The sequence below is a fragment of the Ranitomeya imitator genome, chromosome 9 (genome assembly GCF_032444005.1).
Source record: "Ranitomeya imitator isolate aRanImi1 chromosome 9, aRanImi1.pri, whole genome shotgun sequence".
NCBI classification, from domain to species: domain Eukaryota; kingdom Metazoa; phylum Chordata; class Amphibia; order Anura; family Dendrobatidae; genus Ranitomeya; species Ranitomeya imitator.
The window spans coordinates 154,450,136-154,462,204 of record NC_091290.1 but is presented as its reverse complement, the minus strand read 5'-3'; the positions used below and the strand labels follow the sequence as shown (position 1 = coordinate 154,462,204).

The following is a 12,069-nucleotide window of genomic DNA, read 5'->3' as shown; positions in this document are numbered from 1 at the left end:
TGAGATTGTTGTCTGGACAGTTGTCAGCCTGTGATTCTGAGCTCTACCCTCTCATCGTTCTTATGTCTCCAGCCTCGGGGTATTCCGCTGGGTGGTCCCAGCCGGGGGAGAAGTGCCTCTACGCATTCAATTCCACTCAAGCCATACTGGGAGTTTCGATTTAACCCTGAACTTTGAGCTGGTTGGGACCCGTCGTAGATACCAGCTGTACTGCCGCGGAGTGTGCGCCTTCCCCACCATCAGTAAAGAGCCAAAGTAAGTGCTTCATGCTCACATCCATGGAGCTGTGTCTCCCAGAACTGTGCCCCCCAGAGCGGTGACCCCAGGACCGTGTCTCCCAGAGCGGTACCCCCAGGACCATGCCCCCAGCACCAGAGCCTGTCCCCCTAGAGCCATGTCCCTCGGAGCTGTGACCCCCTGGAGTTGTCCTCCAAAGCTGTGTTCCCCAGAGCGGTGTCCCCCGCCCCGAAGCTGTGTCCCCTTTCAGCCATGTCCCCCAGAGCCATGCCCTGAGCCGGACCCCCCCATCAGTGCCACTGTGTCATGTTTTGCCATAAAGTGCCTGAATAATAGACTTGCACAGCTGGAGATCCGCTGTGTTCTGTGGAGGGTCAGGAGCACCGGACCTGCCCTCATTATTGGCAATTAACAGGATGGTAACATTTCACTGTATGACCGTCCTGGTGGAACATGGGGGCGTCATCTGTCCCCTCTCCGCTCATAGGTACCTTGCATAACATGTCACCTGCCATTAATACAAGGGTACCACACGGACACGTAGGAACACTGTCTGGGTCTGGGAGTGACCACGCTGAGCTAAGTCTGGACCTCTGATTGCAGGATTGTCTTTCCACATCGTAAGAAGGAAATCCAGAGTGACGAGATTGTTCACAAGAAGTTCATCCTCAGCTCTGCCACCTTTGACTTTGGACCTCTGTTGTGCGGTAAAAGTCGAGACAAGTGAGTGCAGAGTTTTCCACAGGTGACGGCGACCAAACGGGAGCCTAGATGGCAGCACAGACCGTCATGGAAGGTCTGTCAGTCTCGTGACTGTTTGCAGGCAGTCTGGTGGGCAATGCCAGTGCTATTATGTCTTGTAGTGAGTCTCCAGTGCGAGGAGTGTAAACGTGGGCATTGTAAGTGTCCTGTCCAGGTCAGGAGTCGGCAGAGATCTCTGCAGATCGGAGCGATAGGTCAGTGGGCCTGGTGGCTCCGACTGGACTTACACTAAGCCCTGGCCTCTAGTTCTCCCCAGGCCTCTAGTTCTTCCCGGACCTCTAGTTTTTCCCGGGCCTCTAGTTCTTCCCGGGCCTCTAGTTCTTCCTGGGCCTCTAGTTTTTCCCGGGCCTCTAGTTCTTCCCGGGCCTCTAGTTCTTCCTGGGCCTCTAGTTCTTCCTGAGTGTTATGAATCAGAGGGAGGATATTTTTATCATCCCACTCCGCTGACCCCAATATGACATAAACTGGGGTTGATTGGTTGCCTCCGTTCTTTTCTGAAAGGGATTTATCTATATCCCAGTTCCGGTTTGGAACTTGCAGCTCTCTGGCGCCCCCATAACCCTCAGGTCAGTCAGGGTACTGCACCTAGGATAATTAGTCGCCAGAAAGGCTGCCTTACTTTGTACTGGCTAATGGGCACACTGCAGCGAGGGTGATATAACTACTTCCACTCAGGCGGGAACAATAATTATCAACGCCATCTGTCGCTACCAGGTTTTCCAAAAGCGCAGGACAAATCTGCTGCCACCGGCACTGATTTCTTAATAACGGGTCCGGAGCCAACTCGGATTAGTAGCGAATTCACTTCAGAGGCCGTGACAGTACGTTATAGAGCAAAGAGAAACAAAGCTAGTAATTTTATATATTTTACTCCAAAAGATAGGCAGTGTTTGTAAAAGGGTAAAAAGATATTATAAAAGACAAGTATCGTATGTACAAACAATTACAAAGAAAAAGGGATTAAAGTTGGAAAAAACATAGCTCTCTCATATTTCATAGCAGATTATGTGGCCCCCAGCCCCCTCCCCCCCCCCACCCCCCCCCACCCCTTGGTGACCTCACTCAGAGGCTGAATACTCCCCTTACTTAAAGTTAGGACAAGCCATTTCTATACATATCTTGGCGTATGAACCTCGTAGAAGAAAGACAAAGTTATCACTATGCTGACCAAGTTCTGGGGGTTCGTTTGTAAACACATCTTGGCTAGGAGCCCCGGTTAAGCAGTAATGCGTTTCCCAATTTCTGCAAAGTTCTTCCCAGGCCTCTATTTCTTCCTGCGCCTCTCAGCCTTCAAATTGTGATGCCTTTTTCTCCCCTCTGATCACAGTTCATGGCAAAATGTGTAACCTTAAAGGGGTTGTCCATTACTGCACATCACCTACGTCAATGCTGTAGTCCCCCAAGTAAAAAAGATAAAGCTTATATTGAGTACGGAAAGTATTCAGACCCCTTTACATTTTTCACTTTGTTTCATTGCAGACATTTGGTAAGTTCTAAAAAGTTCATTTTTGTCATTAATGTACACTCTGCACCCCATCTTCACTGAAAAAAACAAATGTAGACATTTTTGCAAATGTATTAAAAAATAAAAACTGAAATATCCCATGGTCATAAGTATTGAGACCCTTTGTAAGTCCCATGCTGTCCATTTCCTTGTGATCCTCCTTGAGATGGTTCTACTCCTTCATTGGAGTCAGCTGTGTGTAATTAAACTGATAGCACGTGATTTAGAGCGGCGCACACACCTGTCTATATAAGACCTCACAGCTCAGTGCATGTCAGACCAAATGAGGATCATGAGGCCAAAGGAACTGGCCAAGGAGCTCAGAGACAGAATTGTGGCACAGATCTGGCCAAGGTTACAACAGAATTTCTGCAGGACTCAAGGATCCTAAGAGCACAGTGGCCTCCATAATCCTTAAATAGAAGAAGTTTGGGACCACCAGAAGTCTTCCTAGACCTGACCGTCCAACCAAACTGAGCAATCATGGGAGAAGAACCCCAAGATCACTGTGGCTGAGCTCCAGAGATGCAGTAGGGAGATGGGAGAAAGTTCCACAAAGTCAATTATCACAGCAGCCTCCACCAGTCAGGCCTTTATTGCAGAGTGGCCCGACGGAAGCCTCTCCTCAGTGCAAGACATATGAAAGCCGCATAGAGTTTACTAAAAAACACATGAAGGACTCCCAGACTATGAGAAATAAGATTCTCTGGTCTGATGAGATGAAGATAGACCTTTATGGTGATAATTCTAAGCGGTATGTGTGGGGAAAACCAGGCACTGCTCATCACCTGCCCAATACAATCCCAACAGTGAAGCATGGTGGTGGCAGCATCATGCTATGGGGGTGTTTTTCAGCTGCAGGGACTGGATGACTGGTTGTCATTGAAGGAAACATGAATGAGGCCAAGTACTGTGATATCCTGGATGCAAACCTCTTCCAGAGTGCTCTGGAACTCCGACTTGGCCGAAGGTTCACCTACCAACAAGATAATGACCCTAAGCACACAGCTAAAATAACAAAGGAGCGGCTTCAGAACAACTCTGTGACCATTCCTGACCGGCCCAGCCAGAGCCCTGACCTAAACCCAATGGAGCATCTCTGGAGACCTGAAAATGGCGTCCACCAACGTTCACCATCCAACCTGAGGGAACTGGAGAGGATCTGCAAGGAATTATGGCCGAGGATCCCCAAATCCAGGGGGAAAACTTGTTGTATCATTCCCAAGAAGACTCATGGCTGTACGAGCTCAAAAGGGGCTTCTCCTCAATACTGAGCAAAGGGGCTGAAGACTTATGACCTTGTGATATTTCATTTTTTCTTTTTTTTAATAAATTCACAAAAATTTCTACATTTCTGTTTTTTTCAGTGAAGATGGGGTGCAGAGTGCACATTAATGAGAAAAAAAATGAACTTTATAGAATTTACCAAATGACTGCAATGAAACAAAGAGTGAGAAATGTAAAGGGGTGTGAAGACTTTGGGTCCTCGCGGTATATTCGCCTCGTGCAGTGGCACAGTTCCAGCAATGTTGGCGCCGGGTCTCCCAGTGCACGTTATGTCGTGATTACGTGGCTCCCGCTGCCTAATAGTCTGCTCTGCTCCCCCTGACGACTGCTGATTGGCTGCAGGGCCCATGACATAATAATGCCGGGTGAGACCGGCGCGGACATCACTGACACTGCGCCAATGCAGGGTGTGAAGGTAAGCTTGTACACTCACAGTATTACAGCTTTTAAGGGGATGTTCACGTAAAGGACGACCCCTATAAAGAAGAGCTGGGTGCTGACTCCAGCAGTTTTATTGCCAGATTTATCACTGATCTGGATGCACAGACCCCCCTAATGTTAGACAATCAGTTCAGGGGGAACAATGAACGCCAACTATGAATCCAGCAGATGGTTTACAGCCTGAAGATACCTGTGCTGCGTAGCAGAGCTGACGACATGCACTCTGTGCTGCATAGCAGAGCTGACGTCATGCACTCTGTGCTACATAGCAGAGCTGACGACATGCACTCTGTGCTGCATAGCAGAGCTGACAATGTGCACTCTGTGCTGCGTAGCAGAGCATATAACGTGCACTCTGTGCTGCATAGCACAGCTGATAATGTGCACTCTGCTGCATAGTAGAGCTGACAATGTGCACTCTGTGCTGCGTAGCAGAGCATATAACGTGCACTCTGTGCTGCATAGCACAGCTGATAATGTGCACTCTGCTGCATAGCAGAGCTGACAATGTGCACTCTATGCTGCGTAGCAGAGCATATAACGTGCACTCTGTGCTGCATAGCACAGCTGATAATGTGCACTCTGTGCTGCGTAGTAGAGCTGACAATGTGCACTCTGTGCTGCATAGTAGAGCTGACAATGTGCACTCTGCTGCATAGTAGAGCTGACAATGTGCACTCTGTGCTGCGTAGCAGAGCATATAACGTGCACTCTGTGCTGCGCAGCATTCACTGTTACATCAGTGTGACCTCACAGGAAGTATCTATGATGTCATCAGTCACATGGTTCTGACAAATGATGGTGTAAGAATGTGCAGCTGTGACATTGATGGCAGGAGGTGATGGCCATCATAGCGACTGTCTGCAGCCCCAAGGTCTTGCAGACAATATTTTGTGCTCTGCTTCTTCTCTGTAGATATAAAGCCGGACAATATCCAGAGAACATGGAGAAAGTGACCATCTGCAATGTGTCCCCTCTGGAGTCTGATGTCACATTCTGCTTCCAGTATGACATGAAAGCTGCAACCTTCATCCTGGACCCTCCGACCATGAGCCTGAAGCCCGGTGAAAAGCAGGTGTGCTTGTGGGGACTGTACACACTCACAAGAAGCTACATACACTGCGTGCACTGACGACTGCATCCACTGGGGCCGCATGCCATGACGTGCTGCGTGCACTGATGGCTGCATGCAATGAAGCGGGGCTGCAAGCAGTGAAGCGGGGCTGCACGCACTTGTCGCAGGGCTGCACTCATTTGTTGCAGGGCTGCACGCACTTGTCGCAGGGCTGCACGCACTTGTCGCAGGGCTGCACGCATTTGTCGCGGGGCTGCATGCACTGACACGGGGCTGCACGCACTTGTCGCGGGGCTGTATGCACTGACACGGGGCTGCACGCACTTGTCGCAGGGCTTCACACATTTGTTACGGGGCTGCATGCACTGACACGGGGCTGCACACACTTGTCGCAGGGCTGTATACACTGACACGGGGCTGCACACACTTGTCGCGGGGCTGTATGCACTGACACGGGGCTGCACGCACTTGTCGCAGGGCTTCACACATTTGTTACGGGGCTGCATGCACTGACACGGGGCTGCACACACTTGTCGCAGGGCTGTATACACTGACACGGGGCTGCACGCACTTGTCGCAGGGCTGCACGCATTTGTCGCGGGGCTGCATGCACTGACACGGGGCTGCACGCACTTGTCGCGGGGCTGTATGCACTGACACGGGGCTGCACGCACTTGTCGCAGGGCTTCACACATTTGTTACGGGGCTGCATGCACTGACACGGGGCTGCACACACTTGTCGCAGGGCTGTATACACTGACACGGGGCTGCACGCACTTGTCGCGGGGCTGTATGCACTGACACGGGGCTGCACGCACTTGTCGCAGGGCTTCACACATTTGTCACGGGGCTGCACACACTTGTCACAGGGCTTCACACATTTGTCGCGGGACTGCATGCACTGACACGGGGCTGCACACACTTGTCGCAGGGCTGTATACACTGACACGGGGCTGCACGCACTTGTCACAGGGCTTCATGCCTTTGTCGCGGGGTTGCATGCACTGACACGGGGCTGCACGCACTTGTCTCGGGGCTGCATACAGTGACACGGGGCAACACGCACTTGTCGCGGGGCTGTATACACTGACACGGGGCTGCACGCACTTGTCGCGGGGCTTCACGCATTTGTTGCGGGGCTGCATGCACTGACGCGTGCCTTTTCCTACCACAATGTAGTGTTAGGAGGGAGATGAGCAGAGCGTGCAGCCAGATACAGGCAGCAGTAACCGTGCCTTGTGTCCTCTGTCCCAGGAGCTCTCCTTATGGGCTTATCCCACCGCTCCCGGGCTGTTTGACGATAATATCGTGTGCTGCATCAAGGACAACCCTGAGCCTGTCATCTTCCATGTGTGCTGCAGAGGTGTGCGCCCCGAGCTGGAGCTCGACCGCAAGCAGGTTCACTTTGAGAAGATGCTGCTGCATCGGTGAGTAATCAGATCTACTGAGGGGAGAAATTAATCCAGGACCACCATCAGATGCCCTCCGCTTCCCCTCCATCAGGGCTTGCCACATGTTGGCTCATGTGGTCATTGAAGCTTCCATGTGGCTGTCACCAACGGTTCTATAGCTGTCAATGCCAGTTCTGTAGCTGTCACCGTCGGTTGTGTAGCTGTTACCGTCGGTTTTGTGGCTGTCACCGCCGGTTCTGTAGATGTTAACGACGGTTTTGTGGCTGTCACCGTCAGTTTTGTGGCTGTCACCGTCGGTTCTGTAGCTGTCAACACCAGTTCTGTAACTGTCACCGCTGGTTCTGTGGCTGTCTGTTTTGTGGCTGTCACCTTCAGTTGTGTAGCTGTCACCGTCGGTTTTGTGGCTGTCACCGTCGGTTTTGTGGCTGTCACCGTCGGTTTTGTGGCTGTTACCGTCGGTTGTGTAGCTGTTACCGTCGGTTTTGTGGCTGTCACCGTCGGTTATGTAGCTGTTACCGTCGGTTTTGTGGCTATTACCACCGGTTCTGTGGCTGTCATCAGCATTTCTGTAACTGCCACCGACGGTTCAGTGGCTGTTACCGTCGGTTTTGTGGCTGTCACTGTCTGTTCTGTAGCTGTCACCGTCGGTTCTGTAGCTGTCACCATTGGTTTTGTGGCTATCACCACCAGTTCTGTAACTGTCACCGCTGGTTTTGTGGCTATCACTGCCGATTATGTATCTGTCAATGCTAGTTCTGTAACTGTCACCGCTGGTCTTATGGCTGTCAGCGTCGGTTCTGTGGCTGTCACTTCCGGTTCTGTGTAAGCCGTGGATTTGTTCTGGGAATGGGAGACAATGCTCGCACTCAGGTAATGATCTCTGATGCTGCGGAGTCCCTCAGTCCATTAATGCCCTACTTTTTCACAGGAAGGACACCAAAACAGTGTTCCTCAGGAATAGCACCTTCTTACCGGCTGCCTGGAGGGTGACAGGTCTGGAGAACCTGGGCGATGATTTCTCGGTGTCTCAGGACCAGGGTATTGTGGCACCTCGCTCTGAGTATGGCTTACAGCTTTACTTCAAGGCAGGCAAAGCCACCAACATCAAGAAGTTCATCCGTCTGGAGGTAGCAGGGTGGATGTCATGGCCGAGGGTCCCAGTGATGCCAGCTGTCATCTCACATACTCTTCCATGTTCTCTCTGTAGGTTTCAGACGTTGAAAACATTCTGGGAATTGTGCAGCTGGAGAACATTCATGTCTTTGCTGAGTCTTATGATGTGGCTCTAGATATCAGCTTCCCTAAAGGTAGAGCTGTGTGTGTCAGTGTCATAACCCACTGATACTGACCATGTATACCCTACTGGCCGCACACACGCCCTTCTCACATCCACCGGCCGCACTCACGTCCTCCTCACATCCACCGGCCACACACATGTCCTCCTCACATCCACCAGCCGCACACACGCCCGCCTCACATCCACCAGCCGCACACACGTCCTCCTCACATCCACCAGCCGCACACACGCCCTTCTCACATCCACCGGCCGCACACACGCCCTTCTCACATCCACCAGCCGCACACATGCCCTTCTCACATCCACCGGCCGCACTCACGTCCTCCTCACATCCACCAGCCGCACACACGTCCTCCTCACATCCAGCAGCCGCACACACGTCCTCCTCACATCCTCCAGCCGCACACACGTCCTCACATCCACCGGCCACACACACGTCCTCCTCACATCCACCGGCCACACACACGTCCTCCTCACATCCACCGGATGCACTCACGTCCTCCTCACATCCACCGGATGCACACACGTCCTCCTCACATCCACCAGCCGCACACACGTCCTCCTCACATCCACCGGATGCACTCACGTCCTCCTCACATCCACCGGATGCACACACGTCCTCCTCACATCCACCAGCCGCACACACGTCCTCCTCACATCCACCGGATACACACACGTCCTCCTCACATCCACCGGATGCACACACGTCCTCCTCACATCCACCAGCCGCACACACGTCCTCCTCACATCCACCGGATACACACACGTCCTCACATCCACCGGATGCACTCACGTCCTCCTCACATCCACCGGATGCACACACGTCCTCCTCACATCCACCAGCCGCACACACGCCCTCCTCACATCCACCGGCTGCACACACGCCCTCCTCACATCCACCGGCTGCACACACGCCCTCCTCACATCCACCGGATGCACACACGTCCTCCTCACATCCACCGGACACACACGCCCTCCTCACATCCACCGGATGCACTCACGTCCTCCTCACATCCACCGGATGCACACACGTCCTCCTCACATCCACCAGCCGCACACACGTCCTCCTCACATCCACCGGATACACACACGTCCTCCTCACATCCACCGGATGCACACACGTCCTCCTCACATCCACCAGCCGCACACACGTCCTCCTCACATCCACCGGATACACACACGTCCTCACATCCACCGGATGCACTCACGTCCTCCTCACATCCACCGGATGCACACACGTCCTCCTCACATCCACCAGCCGCACACACGCCCTCCTCACATCCACCGGCTGCACACACGCCCTCCTCACATCCACCGGCTGCACACACGCCCTCCTCACATCCACCGGATGCACACACGTCCTCCTCACATCCACCAGCCGCACACACGCCCTCCTCACATCCACCGGCTGCACACACGCCCTCCTCACATCCACCGGCTGCACACACGCCCTCCTCACATCCACCGGATGCACACACGTCCTCCTCACATCCACCGGACACACACGCCCTCCTCACATCCACCGGATGCACTCACGTCCTCCTCACATCCACCGGATGCACACACGTCCTCCTCACATCCACCAGCCGCACACACGTCCTCCTCACATCCACCGGATACACACACGTCCTCCTCACATCCACCGGATGCACACACGTCCTCCTCACATCCACCAGCCGCACACACGTCCTCCTCACATCCACCGGATACACACACGTCCTCCTCACATCCACCGGATGCACTCACGTCCTCCTCACATCCACCGGATGCACACACGTCCTCCTCACATCCACCAGCCGCACACACGTCCTCCTCACATCCACCGGATACACACACGTCCTCCTCACATCCACCGGATGCACACACGTCCTCCTCACATCCACCAGCCGCACACACGTCCTCCTCAAATCCACCGGATACACACACGTCCTCCTCACATCCACCGGATGCGCTCACGTCCTCCTCACATCCACCGGATGCACACACGTCCTCCTCACATCCACCGGACACACACGCCCTCCTCACATCCACCGGATGCACTCACGTCCTCCTCACATCCACCGGATGCACACACGTCCTCCTCACATCCACCAGCCGCACACACGTCCTCCTCACATCCACCGGATACACACACGTCCTCCTCACATCCACCGGATGCACACACGTCCTCCTCACATCCACCAGCCGCACACACGTCCTCCTCACATCCACCGGATACACACACGTCCTCCTCACATCCACCGGATGCACTCACGTCCTCCTCACATCCACCGGATGCACACACGTCCTCCTCACATCCACCAGCCGCACACACGTCCTCCTCACATCCACCGGATACAGACACGTCCTCCTCACATCCACCGGCCGCACACACGCCCTCCTCACATCCACCGGATCCACTCATGTCCTCACATCCACCGGCCGCACACACGTCCTCCTCGCGTCTGCTGGCCTCACAAGTCCTCTTCAGGCCTGGTTGTCATCTACACAGGAACAGATGGAGGCCTGGACTTCGGAGTAGTTAAGATCTCTGATGAAATGAGACATTCCCTTTCTCTGAAGAACAAGGGGAAGTACGAGATTGGCTTCAGGTAAATTTCTGGGACGTGTATGGTGAGGTGTGACAACGCCGGCCATCCTCCTCTGCTGATGGAGCCTCCCTGATGGAGTATGGAGTCCTGTATTGTATCACTGACATCTACACACGGACGCGGTGAGAGAAATCCTGATATTGGGGCCGGCGGTGACGGACATGGTGTCAGGTTTTACCATTCCTGACACTGCAGCCCTAGACCAAGGCTCCTTTTCTTCTTGCCAACAGTTTCTCCTTGGAAGCTTCTGCCCCGGGACTGCCCGATCTCAGCACCATCTTCTCCATCCTGCCACAGAAGGGCACCTTGAGCCCCAGCGACCGGGCCACCCAGGTGCAGATTGTGTTCCTAACCAAGGAGGAGGTGCAGATCGTGGACAAACCCATCCTGAAGTGCCAGGTATGTCCTTGTGAGTGTGGGCGGTGGGGTTTGTAGTAGGTACCAGCACCTTCCTTACACTCCTGCCGCTCCTGACAAGCGCCTCGAGTCCCAGATGAATCTGCAGAAGTCTGAACAGTGTCCGATGCTAATGTGCAGATTACCTGTCTTGTATCCCATCTGCATTCTCTGCAGGTAATCGACCCCGTCCTGTCAGACACGGGGGAGACAATAGCGAGTATACCCATCCGCATCTCTGCTTCCTCCACCTTCGCCAAGTACCGCCTCTCCCCATCCTCAGACATTAACTTTGGAGCCATGGTGCTGGGCAGCCGCAGGTTGTGCTCCTTCACCCTGGAGAACTGCGGACTGCTGGAGTTTCGTTACAACCTCAGCAAGATCATCCGAGAGGTGACGATTCAGCCGACCAAGAAGGGGTAAGGAGAGCGGTTGTGTCAACGGCGGCTGTGAAACGCTCACAGTAGTCAGTCGTCCTTTGTGTTATTGGGGGACACAGAGACCATGATCGCCTGTGATCCAGTGGTCTCCTCGAAATGAGCAGAGCCGGGACCCTCCAGCTTCACATGCATAGAAGGCTCCCGGAGTAAGGTGTGGGAAGAGACCACCATGTGCCAGCTCTGCGGCCCCCTGCTCCCCAGGGACACGTCACCATTACTTTTGTGGGATTAAATGGTCAATGGAGCGATCACGAGTGGAGACATCACTAAGGGACATTTAGTTTAAACTGCACGTGTCCCTCAGGATAAGCTCCAGACCTGACCTGATCGCACACCACAAATATAACGATGTCGGGTTGGACCGCCAATAGCACAATTTATACCTGCGGAGTCTGAGTTACTAAAGGGACTCTGCGGCTCGGCTGTGACTTCTCCCTGTCTGGCCATGACCACACCGGCTCCCTGTGTCTCGTAGGCCGGCTCAAGGAATGAAGAGAGCGCGTTCCCGCGAGGGTTCTGGATCCAGTAGATCAGTCTCCATAAGCAAAACGAAGCGCGCAGATTCCCAGCTTAAAGACACAAGTATTTCTGGGCAGGTACGTCGGCCTCCACCTCCTGGTCATCCTC

General features: G+C 53.7%; 1 protein-coding gene across 1 annotated transcript in view; it reads left to right on the top strand.

Annotated features, from left to right (window-relative positions):
• Positions 1-12,069, top strand: part of HYDIN (HYDIN axonemal central pair apparatus protein) — a 152,444-nt gene that overhangs the window by 83,841 nt on the left and 56,534 nt on the right. Inside the window, exons 47-56 of the mRNA XM_069739547.1 lie at positions 73-255; positions 841-960; positions 5,147-5,306; positions 6,561-6,733; positions 7,647-7,845; positions 7,926-8,025; positions 10,507-10,606; positions 10,837-11,005; positions 11,180-11,421; positions 11,918-12,038. Of these exons, the coding sequence (XP_069595648.1) occupies positions 73-255; positions 841-960; positions 5,147-5,306; positions 6,561-6,733; positions 7,647-7,845; positions 7,926-8,025; positions 10,507-10,606; positions 10,837-11,005; positions 11,180-11,421; positions 11,918-12,038 (1,567 nt within the window). The remainder of the gene's footprint in view (positions 1-72; positions 256-840; positions 961-5,146; positions 5,307-6,560; positions 6,734-7,646; positions 7,846-7,925; positions 8,026-10,506; positions 10,607-10,836; positions 11,006-11,179; positions 11,422-11,917; positions 12,039-12,069) is intronic.